Consider the following 18437-nt stretch of genomic DNA (forward strand, 5'->3'; position numbering starts at 1 on the left):
GTGACACAAGCAAAGCGATTGATTGCAGATTTAGTCACAGTGTCCGATAACCGCCAGAGTAGCCCTCCCCCCCCCCTTTATATGGCATTTCTTTTAGTGTATGTCACTTTTTATACTTTGTAATATTTTCACCGATGTGATTTGTTACATTTGAATTGCAATTTCAAAAAAGAAAAATAAATCTGAGTTTCTCCAACAAAGGAGTCGGAGTGCATGTGCTGTTGTGAGGGGGAGGGGTGCTGGTCACATGACTGCAGTGTGTTGTGTCAGTTAGCGGTGCTATCCAGTAGGGTGAGTCTTTGTAGCAGTGTGAGCTGTTGCTGTGTGTTGCCATAGTGACGGCTGAGCTCAGAGGGAGAGATCTGCTGCTGCAGCCCAGATCACACCATGCTGCGTTCAGCACTGACCCCTCTCTACTACCTGCTGCTGCCTGCCCTGTGCCTGTCCCAGTCCACCTCCATCCTCTTCGTCCAGCCTGGGAATTGCTCCAGCAGCCAGTTCTACAATGTGGCCACATATTCCTGCAGTGCGTGCCAGGAAGGGATCCAGGCGTCGGATGGTAAGTTTTGGGGGGAGGGGAGATCGATCGGCAATCTCGTGTCTGTGGGGTCAGGTACGCCCCGACGCTCAATCGGTTAGAAAATCTTTTCTGATCAGTATTACCTGTGTCTGCCTGGGTCCCCCCCCCCATGAATACAACCGCTCAGCCAAGTTTATGGTGACGCCAGTCATCTGCGCGCTCAGAGAATACACATACAGATCACAGATTAACGATGCTTCCAGGTATTGTTTGATTGTTAAATTACCCTAAAATGTATCAAAAGCCAAAACTTTGTTTTTGTAGTTTTGGGTGACATGAGGAAAAGTTAGGCCCCCCCCCCTCATGTTTTTATTGCTGGCTGTGTCCCCATTGGGGAGATTCAGCTTTCTTTTGTCCTGGTGTCACCAAGACGTAAAATGATGAGAAGCCCAAAATGTTAGTTGTCACCAGATGAGGAAGTGAGGGGAAACGTCCCAATGAAGATACCTGTGGCAGTGACGGCTGTTCGACTCTCATCACTTTGGGGAGATTTATCTTCAATTCCTGTTGTGTCTATGGGTCAGGAAAAGATTAAAAAAAAAATGGACAGAGGTTTTAACTATCCCCTACTCGAGTGGTCTCCAAAGTGCGACCTGGGGCCAGATGTGGCCCTTTGCCTGCCTATATCAGACCCTTGGAGCACTATTCCTCCCACTGACACCGGCAATGAGGCACTATTCCTCCCACTGATACCAATGATGGGGCACTATTCCTCCCACTGACACCAATGATGGGACACTATTCCTCCCACTGACACCAATGATGGGGCACTATTCCTCCCACTGACACCAATGATGGGACACTATTCCTCCCACTGACACCAATGATGGGGCACTATTCCTCCCACTGACACCAATGATGGGGCACTATTCCTCCCACTGACACCAATGATGGGGCACTATTCCTCCCACTGACACCAATGATGGGGCACTATTCCTCCCACTGATACCAATGATGGGGCACTATTCCTCCCACTGACACCAATGATGGGGCACTATTCCTCCCACTGACACCAATGATGGGGCACTATTCCTCCCACTGACACCGGCAATGAGGCACTATTCCTCCCACTGACACCAGCAATGAGGCACTATTCCTCCCACTGACACCAATGATGGGGCACTATTCCTCCCACTAATACCAATGATGGGGCACTATTTCTCCCACTGACACCAATGATGGGGCACTATTCCTCCCACTGACACCAATGATGGGGCACTATTTCTCCCACTGACACCAATGATGGGGCACTATTCCTCCCACTGACACCAATGATGGGGCACTATTCCTCCCTCTTCCATTGGACTGCTGGACCAATGAGAATGCGCAGCGCGACTCACGCATGCGCAGTGGGCACCCGGCTGTGAAGCCTCAAGTTGTCTCAGCCTGGTGCCCACAGATACCAGCGCCAGGGGGAGAAGAAGGAGAGAAGGGACGGCGCGGGTGAGAACATCGCTGGGCCCCGGGACAGGTAAGTGTGTGTTTACTAAAAGTCAGCAGATACCGTTTTTGTAGCTGCTGACTTTTAATAAACACAAAAACGGCTGGTACTCCGCTTTGAATGTACTAGCAGATTTAAGTACACTAACAAATTGTAGCCAGCCTCCAATTCACACTTTATAATCAGTTACAGCAAAGAGTTTATCTTCTTTTTGGGAGAAAGGTTTTCTATGAATAAATAAAAGCTGATCATTGTAAGCACCCCTGTCAGTGTTAAATGGTTTGTCTTTTCCCTGTAAACTGATACATCAACAAGAGAGCTTGCTCTTTTGAAAAACAACAGACTTACTGGCTGGATCACCAGATACAAAAATGAGAAAGAAGGCCTAAAAAAGAAAAACAATGCATCCATCACATGTAAGCATTGGTAAGCTGCAAGGTATGAAATGTTTGCTTTTGGGTTTTTATACCACTTTAAAAAGACATATATTTCAAGATGGAAAAACCGACATGAGAAAAGCTCAATAGGACAATTGTTCTAATTTTCTCAAACAATTTTGTAACATTTTTATTGTTTTTTTATTATTTCCTTTTTTATTTCTATTTGTTTTTTTGTTTTTATTGTGTTATTGTGATAAAAATAAAATTTGTATTACATTTTAAAACATTTTTACAAACAATTTTTTGGTGAACATTCCGGATTGCACGTTTCTTACAAGTTCTACCCTAACCCATTAACAATTGTATGTCTACAGCAGACACATTATCCCCTGCCTGGAAGTGAACACTGCACCCCAGTGCTGTAAATTAAGGAATCCTATCCCTGAGCTGCCATGTTCCCTCCCCCAACACACTCAGTTCTTTCATTGTTTGTATTTAATTTGCATGAAAATAGTAAAGGATTAAAAAGAGGAAATTCAAACAATTAGGAAAAGAGAATCTTCCAGATTGTGTCTTTGTTGTCTCTGATTCCAGGTGTGAGATGTACATGTCCGAGCGGCTCCGCCATGGCAACTCGCGGATCCCCCCAGGTCACCTGTACCCAGTGCTTGGCGGTAAGTCGTACAGGGATGGGGGGGCTTGTTCTGGGTAGTTACCTTTCTGCTGCCATCTCCTTGCTAACCTGAAGTCTTTGTATAGGAGTCACATCTAAAACTAACCCGCTCTGCCTAAATCTGACCTCCGGCTTCCCTTTCAGTCTTGTGCAGTTGTACCGGCTCCTCTCCTGGACTGAAATGGCTTACTCTGATTTCACTGCACACTGTGAGCTTCTCACAATGTGCAATAGAAGCTGCAGCAAGTCAGATAGAGCTCCGCCTCATTTCCTGGCTGGAGGACATCCAGCACCATCTAGCACTTCCCTCCCCAGCCTGACTGCCTCTAGCCCGCCCCTTTTAATAATTGGATTTCAGTTCTTTCAATCATGGAGGTTCAGTATTACATGTGGGCAGTCTGCTGTATGCAAATACAACCTGCCTAGGAACGCCCACTCCTCCAGACTGACACCACCCATGAAGTCAAATTGTTTTTTTGCATAACTCCTCCCACTCAGGGGCGGACTGACCATTTGGAAACTCGGGCACTGCCCGGGGTCAGTAGGGGGCCCCATGAGATGCCCCTGGTACCCTTTTCATAGGCTTTTTTGAGTTTGGGCAAGGAGACAGGGGCCCCATGATCCCCTATTGCCCGGGGGCCCCATGAGTTGTCAGTCCACCCCTGCTCCCACTGCTTGCATAAGGACTGAGGGCTCTTGAGAGGAGTACTGAAGCAGGGTGCTGTGATGTTTTCAGGAAGCTATGTATAGCACCCACCAGCCATGATATGCCTACATTGCATAGAGAACACAGATGCTCAATGGGTCTAAAATAAGGTATGTAATGAAAACAGAATGGTTTTATTTAAAAATGCAATTAGCAATTTGGGGAAGAGGGGAGGGATCAGGGAAGGCAAAATAGAACCAGTTTAAACTTCAGCTTTAAAGTGTATATTTGTGCAAAAAAAAAAAAAAAATTTCCCGTTTACTTCTTACACTACAAGTACTGTCTGATCTACCAGAAATCCAGTGAGCTCCGAACTTCCTGTAGTGTGCTGACAACGCTGTCACTGAGCACTGAAATCCAAAGCGGTGTTATTAGCTATGGCTGAGCAATCCTTTGCTGGGCTACAGAACACCTCCCTCTCTTCCCATAAATTGGAGATGTTCTGTAGTCCAGCAGGCAGGACTAATAATTTTGCATGAGACTTCAGTGCAGCAGAGACAGCGTTGTGAGCTCAGTACCGGGAGCTCCCTGGATTTCTGGCAGATCAGCCAAGATTTTTCTGTATTTGTAAGGTGATAAAAGAGAGAAATGTTTGTTTATTGCAGAGATAGACTGAATGTGTCCTTATCATTTATCAGAAAACACAGGATCTGCAGAGCATTCAGATAACCTGATTTCATTCTGTTTTTTTTAATAAATGATGCAGAGAAATCAGAATTCACATTCCAGATAGCTGACCACGTGGAAAGACTGAAATCCGATTGGTTGCCATAGATCAGAGCGCTGTATATCCTGTTGTTAAATTCAGGTGATGTTGTCGGTGAAATGACTTATTATGTGTTTCTGTCCCGGCAGACGCAGAAGGTTTCCCTCGATCAGAGAGTCTGTCTGAACTGTAATCCGTGTGCATGTGGAAGCGGTTCCGTGAGCGGTAAGGAGACAAGTCATGTGTGTGGATGTGAATGAGAGACACCAATAATGAGTGCAAGATCCTCTGGTGCAGAGATGATGTGACTGGCTCAGTGCTCTCTGTACAGCACTGCAGTATATGTCAGAGCTATATAAATGTATAATAATAGTGTGTGACTGTGGGGGGACATTAGAGTGTAAGCTCCTCTGGTGCAGAGATGATGTGACTGGCTCAGTGTTCTCTGTACAGCACTGCAGTATATGTCAGAGCTATATAAATGTATAAATATATTAAAAGTGTGTGACTGTGTGGTGGGGACATTAGAGTGTAAGCTCCTAAGGTGCAGAGATTGGCTCAGTGTTCTCTGTACAGCACTACGGTATATGTCAGAGTGTAAGCTCCTCTGGTGCAGAGACTGATGTGAATTGCTCAGTGTTCTATGTACAGCACTGCGGTATATGTCAGAGCTATATAAATGTATAATAATAGTGTGTGACTGTGGGGGACATTAGAGTGTAAATTTTTTGTTTATTAAAATCTTGCAAACAAGAAACATCATAAAAATCATATTTACATATATACAAAATAAAATATGTATAATTAAACAAAACCAGCTTACTTCAGCAAAATAACAAATCCTGACCATCACCTAAACCCCCCCTCAGGCTAAGAAACGATTAAACATTCACCCCATACATTGATCCCACACATTCATCCCATACATTGATCCCACACATTCATCCCATACATTGATCCCACACATTCATCCCATACATTGATCCCACACATTCATCCCATACATTGATCCCACACATTCATCCCATACATCGATCCCATACATGCAGCCTTTCTTCAAAAATCTGATGTTACAAAATCTAGGGGACGTGAAAGGACAGAAAGAGAAGCCACGCCCCCAGAGACAGACAGACAGCAGCTACGGGGACCTGACATTCCTCCACGCCTTTGTCCAGGCTCCCGGCCGCCACCTGTCCTTCTCAAGACCCCGAATCTTCCCAACCTCACCCAGAATGTTGTTCACCACCACCTCGACAGGAAGGACTTTTTTGCGAATGGAAACCTGACACTGTGCATTCCACGTGTAGTAACGGACTACTAAGCTAACTAGAAAAAGTGTCTCAAAATCAAAGTCCCGGTGAGTCTGAAAGGCTCCGTAAGACCACTCCGCGTAACTCAAGCGGGAAAGGAAAGGGATCCCCAGAGCCCCACCCACCCGCTTGTAGACTTCTATATTGAAGGGGCACTGAAGCAAGAAATGGTCCATCGTCTCCTCCACTCCACCGCACTCCACTCTTGGACAACCACGGTTCTCCGCAGAGCGATGCTTCAGGTTGCCCTTCACATAGAGTCTGCCATGGAACGAGAGCCAGGCCAAATCCCGAAACTTTAAAGGGATTCTCTCCAGATTCATCAAACGCAGACCCTCCCTCATAACCGGGCCTGGGCAATCCCTCAAGGCCAATGGCTCGCTAAAGGCAGATTCAACAACCCTCCTCTCCAGGGCCTTCCTAGGAAGAGATTTAATTTCCTCCGCCGTCACTCGCCATTGCCGAAGCATTTTCAGACACGGGGCAACATAAGCCGGGAGCTTACCATGTTGGACCCTCAGGCTTTTCACTGGCCCACCATTCTCCCAGCTCCGTAGAAAAGGCCTAAACCAGGACTGAAAAATACCCAGGCGGTTCCTCTGCCAGCATGCTACCAAAATTATGTTTCAAAAACATCAGAGAAAAGAAAACCACCGGGTTGACCATACCTAGGCCACCCATCCGCCTGGGAAGGTAGGTTACAGACCTCTTAATGAGGTTCAGTTTGTGCCCCCATAACAGCTGGAAGAAACAACTGTAGATCCTCGCATAGAGAGACACTGGCAAAACACAGACAAAGCTGACATACAGAAATACCGGGATCAGGTAAGTTTTAATCAGGTCAATCCTTTCCCTGTAAGAGAGTTTCCAATCCTTCCAGCTGGCCACCTTGGCATCGGCATCTTGTAGCCTGCTTACCCAATTTGTAAGGCCGTAATCACCGGGACCAAATCTGATGCCTAATACTTTAATTTCCTGCTGGGGCTCTGGGAAGGCGTCCGGAAGGGTAAAGCCTTCGCCTTCCTCTCCCATCCAGAAATCCTCACTCTTATCCTGATTGATCTTTGAGCCAGATGCCTCAGCATACTGTTCCATCACCGAGACCACCTCCTCCACCTCCTGCGTCCCGGAGATGAAAACAGACACGTCATCAGCATAGGCCACGACCCTCAGAGGCGGCTCCCCAGGAATGCCCAAAGGAACTCCACACAACGGTCCGCTCTCTAACCTCCGAATGAAGGGATCGATTACAAACGCATATAGCAGAGGACTCAAAGGACACCCCTGACGCACACCTGAGCCAACCTCAAAGGGTCGTCCAATCCAACCATTCACAAGCATGAAGCTTTCAGCCCCTCTGTATAAGGTCTTTAGCCAATCGATAAAGCCCCCCTCCAGGCCATACTTGCCAAGAAGCAGCCATAGGTACTCATGATTGACTCGATCAAAAGCTTTGGGCTGATCCAATGCCAGCAGGAACTTTCCCCAGCCTGCAGCCCTGCACCGCTCCAGGGCCTCCCGGACAGCTAACACCGCTGAAAAAGTGCTTCTTCCCTGAACCGAACAGTGCTGATGGCGAGAAAGTAAATTGCCCGCAACAGACGATAAACGCCAGAAAATAATTTTTGCCAGTATCTTCCTATCAACATTGAGAAGGCTAATGGGCCACCAATTCTCAATTCTCGAGGAATCCTTACCCTTTGACAGAAGAATCACTGCAGATTGTCGCATGGAGGGAGAGAGCGAACCCTCTCTCAAACAGCCATTAAACACCTCCACCAAATATGGGGCCAGAGTCACCTTAAAGTGCTTATAAAACTCGGCTGTCAATCCGTCTGGCCCAGGCGACTTCTTCATGGCAAGCTGATCAATAGCTTTCACCACCTCATCTGCCGTGATGTCCTCTGTCAAACTCACAAGAGAACTGCCATTTCCCAGTCCTGGAGTAGAGTCCAGAAAACCCGACATGCTCGCCCGATCGAGGTCCCTCCTACCCAGGAGGTCAGCATAATATGACCTGGAGGTTTCCAGGATCCCTGACTTGGACTTTGTCAGGGAACCCGTACTGTCAACCAGGCCTACAACTGACTTAACTGCTCTACCTTGTTTGCAGTTCTGGTAAGGGTCGGGCGAGTGATATTTCCCATAATCCCTTTCCAGAACCAAAGAGGCATGCCTGTCATATTGACACTGCCTGAGCAAGAGTTTACCTCAGAGATCGCTTCTGGATCTCCATTATTCGAGACAAGCCGATCGAGCTTCCTCCGCAGACGCTGGTAGGTGACATACTTATCAAGCTGTTTATTCCTTCCTATGGCCTTGAAAAACCCAACGATCCTTCGTTTTGTAAGCTCCCACCACTCAGACTTACTGCTGCAAACGTCCATGATTGATACCTGTGCCTGAAAAAAATCCTCAAAGGATTGACTCACCTTCTCATCGTCCAGGAGTGCCGAATTCAGCTTCCAGGTACCCCTCCCCTTAGGTGGTGTATCGGGGCCACTCAGAGTCACAGACAGAATACAGTGATCGGAAAACTCCACCGCCTGACACACTGGTGCCGAGAAGGCGGAGTTCTCCTTTAAAAAAAACCTATCTATTCTGCTCTGACTAGAACCTCGCTGAAAAGTGAATCCCGTGTCGTCTGGGCAGCAATGAATGTGCACATCAACCAGACCTGCCTCTCTAGCTATTTTGTTTAAAAAAAACCCGTCACAGTCCAGCCTGACTCCGGTCCCTCTCCTGTCCTTAGTCCTAGTGACGGTGTTAAAGTCACCACCGAAGACAACTTGCTGGGCTGTAAAAAGGAAAGGCTTGATCTTCATGAAGAGGCATTTCCTGTCCCATTTTGTCTGGGGCCCATAGATGTTAATCAGGCGCAGGTCCTGCCCCCCCATGGAGACGTCTAAGACCATGCATCTCCCCATTTCTACCTCAATAATCCGCCGACAGGTTACCATGCCGGAAAAAAGTACCGCAACTCCAGTGTAAGGCTCGGCCGCAAGAGACCAGAAGGAGGGGCCGCGCCTCCACTCCTTCTTCGCCATATGAACATCCCCCAAACTGGACAACCTGGTCTCCTGCAAAAAGAAAATGTCAGCATCAAACCTGCTGAGCAAAAATAAGGCCATGTTACGAGCGCTTACTGATTTTATGCTGGCGACATTAATGGTCGCCACCTTCAAAGGAGTGGGAACCGCCATCAGGATGATCGAGGTACCCGTTTCTTAGCCTGCTTACCCCCCTCCCTACTTGGAGACCCTATACGCTTCATAGTCCTCTGTGATTCCTCCTCCATGGAAACCACAGACTCATCACCTGAAGATCCCTCATCCTCCACCTCAGATAACACATCAAATGTGTTTGACACCTCCACCCTCCCAGGGTCAGGTACAGGCACATCCTTCTTCCGCTTCTTTTTCCCAGTCTTCCTTTTTGCCTCCAACCACTCCATATCATCATTTGATAAACCGGACCGCAAAGCCCCCTCCCCTTCCCTTCCACCATCACCAACAACATCATCCACCCCACTCTCTCCACTCACCACAGCAGTCCCCCCAACCTTCACCCCAATACCCCCATCATCATTCACTTCACCCCCCAGCGCCTCACGTGCTCTGACCCTCCGACGCCGGGGAGGGGGGGTTGGTGCAACCATACACATTGGTCCAGTTCCCTCCACAGCCCCCACTACCTCTGGGGAAACTGACACAGGAGGATCAGACACAACATCCACGGACACTGACTCAGGGGGCACAACACAAGGAGATGACACATTAGAGGGATCATCAGACACTGGGACCACAGGGACAGAGACATTGGGGACCCCTGGCACAGCCCCCCTCTCCTCTGCCTCCTCCATGTCCAGACGAAAAAACTCTTCCACCAAAGCTGACTGGTTGTGCATGGCCTCAGGGCACCGGTTGTACGAATGGCCAACCTTATCACACAGATTGCACCTGATGATATTACAATCCTTAGCCAGGTGCCCCAGATCCTGACATAGGGAGCACTTCATCTCTGGACGTGAGGAGGTGAAGTGACCCCGAGAACCGCACTTATTGCAGAGCTTGGGCTGTCCAGGGTAGAATACCACAATCCTATCCTTCCCAATGAAGGCTGAGGAGGGCAGATGCTGGACCACATTCCCACACACACAACCTCATCTGCACCGACCACCCACCAGTCCATATCCCTCTCTCATCCACAATCTTCTTCAGGGGTGCAAGTAGCTCCCCAAACCTCCTCAGCCAGACAGCCAAGTCAGCCGAAGGAATTGACTCATTCCGTACTAGAATGGTGACCGTCTTCACTAGAGGTTGGCGTGAGACAACCTTTGGGACAAGTCCCTTCCACTCCGGCAGACCCTTATACATGTGTTCATACTTCTCCCAGAATATATCCAGAGACTCGGGGCGCACAAAGGACAGATCATATTCATAGGATCCTACAGGGCTGATCAAGGCGAAGATGTCATCCGCCCTAAACCCCATCTCCAAAATCCTGTCCACCACCGACATCCTGACCGGGGGAGCACCCCCACCCTCCCATCTGAGCTGCACCAAATTCCTCCTCCTGAAGGACAGGGGTGCAGATGGAAGACCTGCAGCAGACCTCCCCCCAGAACTGACAACATGATGTGACCCCCTCCTCCCAGCCAGAGCCCCAGCATAGGTCTTATTTGCAGCATTAGATGTAGTGGACCTTAAAGCTGCACCCCGCCCATTGGTTGCAGGAACCTCAGAGCCCCCGCTCTGCAAACCACCATCAGAGGCAGCAGCAGTCACTCCATCCACCAACACACAGGCATTCCCCTTTCCAGCATTGCAAGCACTCTTATCATCCACATGTTTCCTTTCACTCGTGGCACTACTGCTCCCAGCAGACCCACTCACACCAGATACTACTGTCTCCCCCTCCCCCAACATACTCCTCTTAGGCAAAAGCCTTCCACTCCTGGTCACTCTCCCCTGGGTTTCAGCAACACCTTTCAGAGTGCTGCTGACAATTTCCCTCCCACCATTTTCTGCTGCATTTGCAGCCATCAGCAGGGATTGTCCAGCAAGTGTGTCAGATCCCCCCTTTACCTTCCCCCCAGCAGAGTCCACAGTCACAGGGTTCCTGGTATCAGAGTCCTCAGTCCCAGCAGAGTGCAGTCCTGCAGGCACAGCAGCCATCTTCCCTGCAGAGCTCTGTGCACACACAGGAGGATTTCCCTCCAAAACACTGCAGTGCACATGGCTGTCCACACTGGAGTCCAAACTGTCACTTTTAATAAAGCGTGGCTTTTCTGTTTTTTTCTCCTTTACAGGACCAGGTACAGAGTCCTCACCGTCATCTTCATCCTCAGAGTCCTCAGAAAAACGGAAAGTTCTTCCAATTAGGGAAGACTCCAATTCCTCAATGTACTTTAGCAGCCCTCCGCCATGTTCCTCTACCTCCTGTGCTGTTCCTCCAGCTTGCTGTGGAGGGAGGGAAGCAGAGGCTGACATTTCCTCCAGGGAAGCAGATCCTGAGGTGGATGGGATAGCAGGGGCAGCATCCCCTCCTCGCTCTCCACCCGTACTGCCACCGCCGATGCTGAATCCTTACCGGAGTCTCCTTTCATCTTCCGGAACCTTTCCTCATTCCGGAACTTTTCTCTGAAAGCTCCGCTCTTCTCCTTCAGCGTCTTTACCAGATTCTGCTGCTTCTTAATGGCGACCTCCAAACCCTTCATCTCCGGCTTCATACTCTGCCTCTTGCTGCTCCATGACTTGTCATGGAGAACTTTCTTCTTCTTGTAGTCAGCTTTCAGACTCACCAACTTTTCCTCCTCCTTTGCGATTCTCACCAGATAGTCAGCAACCCGCTCTCTAAAGACAGGGAGGGATTCCCCACTTTTAGGGCCACAGCCAAGGTCTTCAGGTGCTGGTGAAGTATGGGAAGGCAAGCTGGGTCCCTCAGGGGGAGCATGGTCTGAGCCTAGCCCAGCAGAGGCCATGTTTCTGGGGCCAGGCGAGCAGGCCTGGCCCCATAGTGTCTGGAGAGGGAGAGCAACTGCAGCACAACCTCTCTGGTGCAGAGTGTAAGCTCCTCTGGTGCAGAGACTGATGTGACTGGATCAGTGTTCTCTGTACAGCACTGCGGTATATGTCAGAGCGATATAAATGTATAAATATATTAAAAGTGTGTGACTGTGGCGGGGGGGACATCAGTGTAAGCTCCTCAGGTGCAGAGATTGGCACAGTGTTCTCTGTACAGCACTATATGCCATATAAATCTATAATAATACTGTGACCAGGGGCGGACTGACCATTTGGAAACTCGGGCACTGCCCGAGGGCCTGGGGTCAGTAGGGGGCCCCATGAGATGCCCCTGGTACCTTTTTCATAGGCTTTTTTGAGTTTGGGCAAGGACACAGGGGCCCCATGGTCCCCTATTGCCCGGGGGCCCCATGAGTTGTCAGTCCGCCCCTTACTGTGACTGTGGTGGGACATTAGAGTGTAAGCTCCTCTGCTGCAGAGACAGATGTGACATGCCTATGTGTCAGAGCTATATAAATGTATAATAATAAAAAAAGTGTGTGACTGTGTGGGGACATTAGAGTGTAAGCTCCTAAGGTGCAGAGTTTGGCTCAGTGTTCTCTGTACAGCACTGTTGTATATATTGGAGCTATATAAATGTATAATAATAGTGTGTGACTGTGGGGGGACATTAGAGTGTAAGCTCCTCTGGTGCAGAGACTGATGTGACTGGCTCAGTGTTCTCTGTACAGCACTACAGTATATGTCAGAGCTATGTGCATTAATAACTTCTTATTTTTGTGTATTGTAGAAGAAAATTATACAACTCTATCTTCCACATGTGTACAATGTACGGGAAACACAAGAGCAAATGCTGCCGGCGATCAGTAAGTAAAACGTCACAATATACAGAATCAGAGGATACGACTTATTGTTGGTTATTCTGGTGTTAAAACAATTGCTGTCTTTTTTATTGTATAAGAATTATCGGGGATCAGTTGTTGGTATTTGTGGGATACAAAGATCCAGTTGTTCTGCACGGTGGGGGGAGGGGAGGTCACATGTACAATACAAACCTTTAGTTGGATCCCCTGTATGTGTTTTGGGTTCATTGTCTCTGCGCTGTCACAATGTATCGCTGTGTTCCAGGTGTGTTCTGTGCCCGCCCACCTACGGCAACAACTGCAACTGTCCGCCAGACAATCAGGTAACAGGATTCATCCGGCAGTGACTCCTTCCTTCCGATGGTTTTCCAGAATAACTTTGTATATTCTTCTCCTTTGCAGGCTGGCGGTGTTTGCGTCCCGAACGCTCCCCAGGTAATTCCCACTGGTGACAACTAACTGTACATGTAGATGGTGAGGTCATAGTGACATGATCCTGGAAGGCTCCGCCCCCTTGTCTGGTTTATATAAAATTTACTAGGCATTATTTTGTAGATCGCATGTATACGGGGGAATGAGTATTTATTTAGGACTGACAATTTGCATAGCACTTTATTATATTTTACATTCACATCAGTCCAATGCGCTCAAGGAGCTTACAATCTAAGGTCCCTGGCTCACATTCTAGGGCCAGTTTAGACAGGAGACAGTTAACCTACCGGCATGTCTGTGGATGGTGGGAGGAAACCGGAACACCCGGAGGAATTCCACGTAAGCACAAGGAGAGCATGCAAACTCCATGCAGATATTGTCCTGATTGAGATCTGTGCCTGGGACCCCAGTACTGCAAGGCAGAAATGCTAACCACTAAGCCGGTTTGCTGCTCTATAAATATTTTAATTGAAGAGTCATCAGAAAGCACCATTTTGCCTGTGAACTAACTCCGTGGACGCAAATTGCCTACTAACTGGCTCTAATATTTATCATGGCGCCCATCTTCTGCACCTGGCTGCCTGGTCACTGGATTTGTGTTGTCGGTGTCTTGATATTTGGGAAGGACCTGAATGTGAATCAGCCGAACAAGTAACCAATGTGTTCCCTAGTTCTGGCACCATGCAGAGAGGGAGGCTGCACCACACAGAATCATGCATCAGGAGGCTGCAGTCCCGCCTACAGAAATCAGTTTTACAGGGAGGAAACTCTCTGATGTTCACACAGCTGCAGGGCCTAACACATCCCATTAGCAGTTCACAGACTGCGTGTATTTGTTGCAGGGAGCTGCTTATAATATAAATGATGATTGAAAAATCAGAATCTGCTCACATATCACTGTCAGTTGTATGAGGTGATCTGATGATTAGTCACTTTGAATCCTTGTGTACATGACGCCCCTAATTTCTCACGCAGAGCGCGCTGACCTCGGTGACGTACTGGGAATCCTTGTATCTCTACTCCAGTTATGATGTGTGTCAGGTAAGCAGCAGCAGACATACGGCTGGAGGGTGGGAGCTGATACTTGGATCTATGGGGATCAGGGGCGGACTGACCATTTGGAAACTCGGGCACTGCCCAAGGGCCCGGGGTCAGTAGGGGGCCCCATGAGATGCCCCTGGTACCTTTTTCATAGGCTTTTTTGGGTTTGGGCAAGGACACAAGATCCCCTATTGCCCGGGGGCCCCATGAGTTGTCAATCCGCCCCTGATGGGGATGCAGGGATGGGAGAAGAAGCTGTGCCCCTGTCTTCTGCCCTGCCGGCAGTGACCCCTGTCCAGTGCCCTGCTGACCTCCCATCCTTTGTCCCCCTGACATTTTCACTGCGCCCCCATATCAGACAGGCAAGATCCGGCTCTGCTTTGATTCAGTATAAAGCTGCTCACACATTTGGCAGTTGTCAGCTGATTTCAAGCACTTCTGAGCCACCAAGAGATCTCCGCTGTGAGTATTCACCACATAGGAAGCAATCTACCATCTAGGACACCCAGAATTCAATGGATTGTGAAGTCAAAATGTATTTCTTATCTTACACTCTTTTAAGTTTTTTTTTCTGTTTCATTTTTTCATGTAATTTCTTTGCTATCACAAATGAGCTAACAACCCCCTATGTGCTAGCTTTGGGCAGGTGACAGGTACTCTTTATAAAGATATAAACAAATGGTGCCACCATCTGAGTGTAGCAATTTATTAAAGAGAATAAAAACTAACATATACTTACAGTAGTAGTGACTTCCTTAAATCAGGATCTGGATGAACCCTCCGATTGTCACACTGTAATATATAAGAAAGGGCGCCACCAGGGGGTGGACTGACAACTCATGGGGCCCCCGGGCAATAGGGGATCATGGGGCCCCTGTGTCCTTGCCCAAACTCAAAAAAGTCTATGAAAAAGGTACCAGGGGCATCTCATGGGGCCCCCTACTGACCCCGGGCCCTCGGGCAGTGCCCAAGTTTCCAAATGGTCAGTCCGCCCCTGGTCACCACCATCTGAGTGTAGCAATTTATTAAACAAAATAAAAACTAACATATGCGCACTCACAGTAGTAGTGACTTCCTTAAATCAGGATCTGGATGAACCTTCCAATTGTCACACTGTAATATGTAATAAAGGGCGCCTCCGTCTAAGTCAGTGGTTCTCAACCTTCCTAATGCCCCGACCCTTTAACACAGTTCCTCATGTTGTGGTGACCCCCAACCATAAAATTATTTACCCAGTAATTATAATTCATGAAGTGTCGTTTTACCTCCAAAACTGCTGCTTTCAACACAGTAGCTGATCTTTACACATCGGAAATATGTGTTTTCCAATGGTCTAAGGCAGGGGTGGGCAAACTTTTTGACTTGAGGGCCGCAATGGGTTCATATATTGGACCCGGGGGCCGGACCAAGAGTAGATGAATGATGTGTATGTGTCATCCATAGTAAGTATAGTAATATTTCCCCATAGTAAGCATAGTAATTCATCCCCCATATAGTAATTCATCCCCCATATAGTAATTCATCCCCCATATAGTAATTCATCCCCCATAGTAATTCATCCCCCATAGTAATTCATCCCCCATAGTAATTCATCCCCCATATAGTAATTCATCCCCCATATAGTAATTCATCCCCCCCATAGTAATTCATCCCCCATAGTAATTCATCCCCCATATAGTAATTCATCCCCCATAGTAATTCATCCCCCATAGTAATTCATCCCCCATATAGTAATTCATCCCCCATAGTAATTCATCCCCCATAGTAATTCATCCCCCATAGTAATTCATCCCCCATATAGTAATTCATCCCCCATATAGTAATTCATCCCCCATATAGTAATTCATCCCCCATAGTAATTCATCCCCCATAGTAATTCATCCCCCATATAGTAATTCATCCCCCCTATAGTAATTCATCCCCCCTATAGTAATTCATCCCCCATATTAATTCATCCCTTACAGTACTATTCCCCCCCAAGTAGTAAGCCAAGTCCCCCCTGTGTCAATTCACTTACCTTTGCTCCGCGCGTTCCTCTCGCCGTGTTCCCGCGCCGTTCCGGTCTTCAGGGCGGACTGTGAGAGGAGCCTAGCTCCCCTCCCCTCACGTTCGTCACGCTGCCCCGCCTACACACATCCTGACAGCCACATCCGCGGGCCGGATTAAAAGGTCCGCGGGGCCGTATATGGCCCGCGGGCCGTAGTTTGCCCATTGCTGGTCTAAGGCAACCCCTGTGAAAGGGCCATTCGACCCCCAAAGGGGTCGCAACCCACAGGTTGAGAACCACTGGTCTAAGTGTAGCAATGTTTTAAAATAAATAAGCACTGACATATATGCACTCGCATATTGTAGTAACATTCAGACACATCATTCCCCATGAAAGCTCCAGCTGGGTTTTGCAACATCTCATGCAGAGTTCGGCAAGGAGGAATACCAGATTCAGAGTACAGGCCAGGAACCGACTGCACGTAAGGAGTGACGAGGAGGGGTTAACCAGCGTGGAGCACATGGAAGTTCCTGGGTTCTTGGTAGAATGAGGGACACTGAAAAGCATGATGATGTAATGTGGGCGTGGCTACGCATTTCAGGGCATGGACGTGCCCCTTTTTTAAGCCAAGGCAATGTTGTGAAGCCCTGCTGGAACTTTCATGGGGGATGATGTGCCTGATTCTGCTACAATATATGTCGGTGTTTATTTATTTTAATAAATTGTTACACTTTGATGGAGGCGCCCTTTGTTTATATATTACAATATGACAGTTGGAGGATTCACCCACATCCTGATTTAAGGAATAGATGAAACCAAGATGATGCCACTTCAGGTGAACAATCCACTCTTACATGTTGTGAGTCGGAATCTCGAACATTTGCATGTTACCTGATTTAAGGAAGTCTCAGCCATTCACTGTGGTGTAGTGGGCCTACTGGGCTTTTTTTTTTACTCTTAAAGGAGCCTACCGCCCTTCAAACGCTACATTGCACCGTCATTTATTTGTTTTTACTCATTATAAAGATATCAGAAGTCTGTTAGACCCCAATGTCTTCCCTGCCCTCCACTGCAGATAATCAAGCAAAGATCATGCTTGATTAGCTGCTTCCCTGACTCTTACAGCTGTGACAGATGACAGATCTGAAACTGGAAGCAATGTAATCCTTGTCACGTCTGGCTTCATTTGTTATGGAGGAGATGGGGGAATGGATGTCGTTGCTCGGTGTGAAATTATCCCAGCTGTTTATCGTGGTCTTGGGCTCCCCGGAGAAATGAGAGAGCCCAGGAACCACTGCAGGCGTTGGTGGTGGGGGGGGAGGGGGTGAACTTTCTCAGTACCGTAAAAGTGATCAGGTAGCTGTAGAGCCACCAGGATCACTTTTACTAAACAGCCAATCACTGGCTGCAAAGGATGACTGGCTACGGTTGGTGTCATCTTTGTAGCCTTGTTATGCTCAGCCATTCATTTGTAGTGTATATGACATTTGCATTTCTTGCACTTTACAAATTTTAAAATGTTTGTCAATATGGTCAATGCATGGCAGCTGTACAAAGAGAGACACTCGGTGAGTTCCATCATTTCACCCTTCCCCCCATCTGCAGGGTTACGACAACTTCACCGCCTGTCAGGCCCTCACCAACATGGTCATCATGAATGCCTTTTCTTCTACCAGCACGGCCTACAGCCTATACAGCAGCATAGGGTAAGTGAAGATCAGCCACTCTTGCAGCCTCTCACCTTCTGATTAGCTACAAAGTTACAATATACAGTCTGATCACTGGGGGCGGGGAGACTGAAGAAATGATTCTTCCTGCCTGCAGCAGACTGATGACATCACCTCAGCCTAGGCAAAGTCACTGAATGGAGCTCAAAGATGGGTGTTTAATGATAAAAGGTGGAGCTTTTCTGAGAAATGATTCTGTAATTGAATAGAGTGACGTCTCAGGGATTTACTCATGGAGACTTGTTACTGAAAGGACAATTTTATTAATATTGCAGCTCAAAGGATGTTCTCCCTGCACTGATCTACAGTACTGTGAGCCAGCTGGCGGCCACAGCACCATCTAACCTGTCTTTCCAGAAGAACGCCCAGGTAGGGACAGTCCTAAGCTGAGTCTGCACCTGTATGTATTATTATGATATAGAGATAAACTCAGAATTAACAGGCTGCATGCAATCTGATCCTAGCAGCTCACAGCTGCCCTCTGTATACTGCAATGTTTCCTGCAGCCACCCTCTTTTTCCTTGTAAGGAAGCTTGTGGAAACAGGGAGCGTACTTTGAAACCGT

The 18437-nt window shown here is 48.0% G+C and overlaps 1 protein-coding gene across 1 annotated transcript in view; it reads left to right on the forward strand.

The window, feature by feature from the left end:
• The first annotated feature begins 322 nt into the window (after window positions 1-322).
• LOC149448979 (meckelin-like) overlaps window positions 323-18437 on the forward strand; it is a 55147-nt gene continuing 37032 nt past the window's right edge. The window contains exons 1-9 of the mRNA XM_089693984.1: window positions 323-559; window positions 2996-3075; window positions 4636-4711; window positions 12613-12688; window positions 12951-13008; window positions 13088-13120; window positions 14093-14158; window positions 17751-17851; window positions 18148-18241. Coding sequence (XP_089550110.1) covers window positions 388-559; window positions 2996-3075; window positions 4636-4711; window positions 12613-12688; window positions 12951-13008; window positions 13088-13120; window positions 14093-14158; window positions 17751-17851; window positions 18148-18241 — 756 coding nt within the window. The 5' untranslated portion in view covers window positions 323-387. The remainder of the gene's footprint in view (window positions 560-2995; window positions 3076-4635; window positions 4712-12612; window positions 12689-12950; window positions 13009-13087; window positions 13121-14092; window positions 14159-17750; window positions 17852-18147; window positions 18242-18437) is intronic.

Source organism: Staurois parvus, unplaced genomic scaffold, assembly GCF_062004578.1.
Source record: "Staurois parvus isolate SC_StPar_1 unplaced genomic scaffold, SC_StPar_1.0 ptg000646l, whole genome shotgun sequence".
NCBI lineage: Eukaryota > Metazoa > Chordata > Amphibia > Anura > Ranidae > Staurois > Staurois parvus.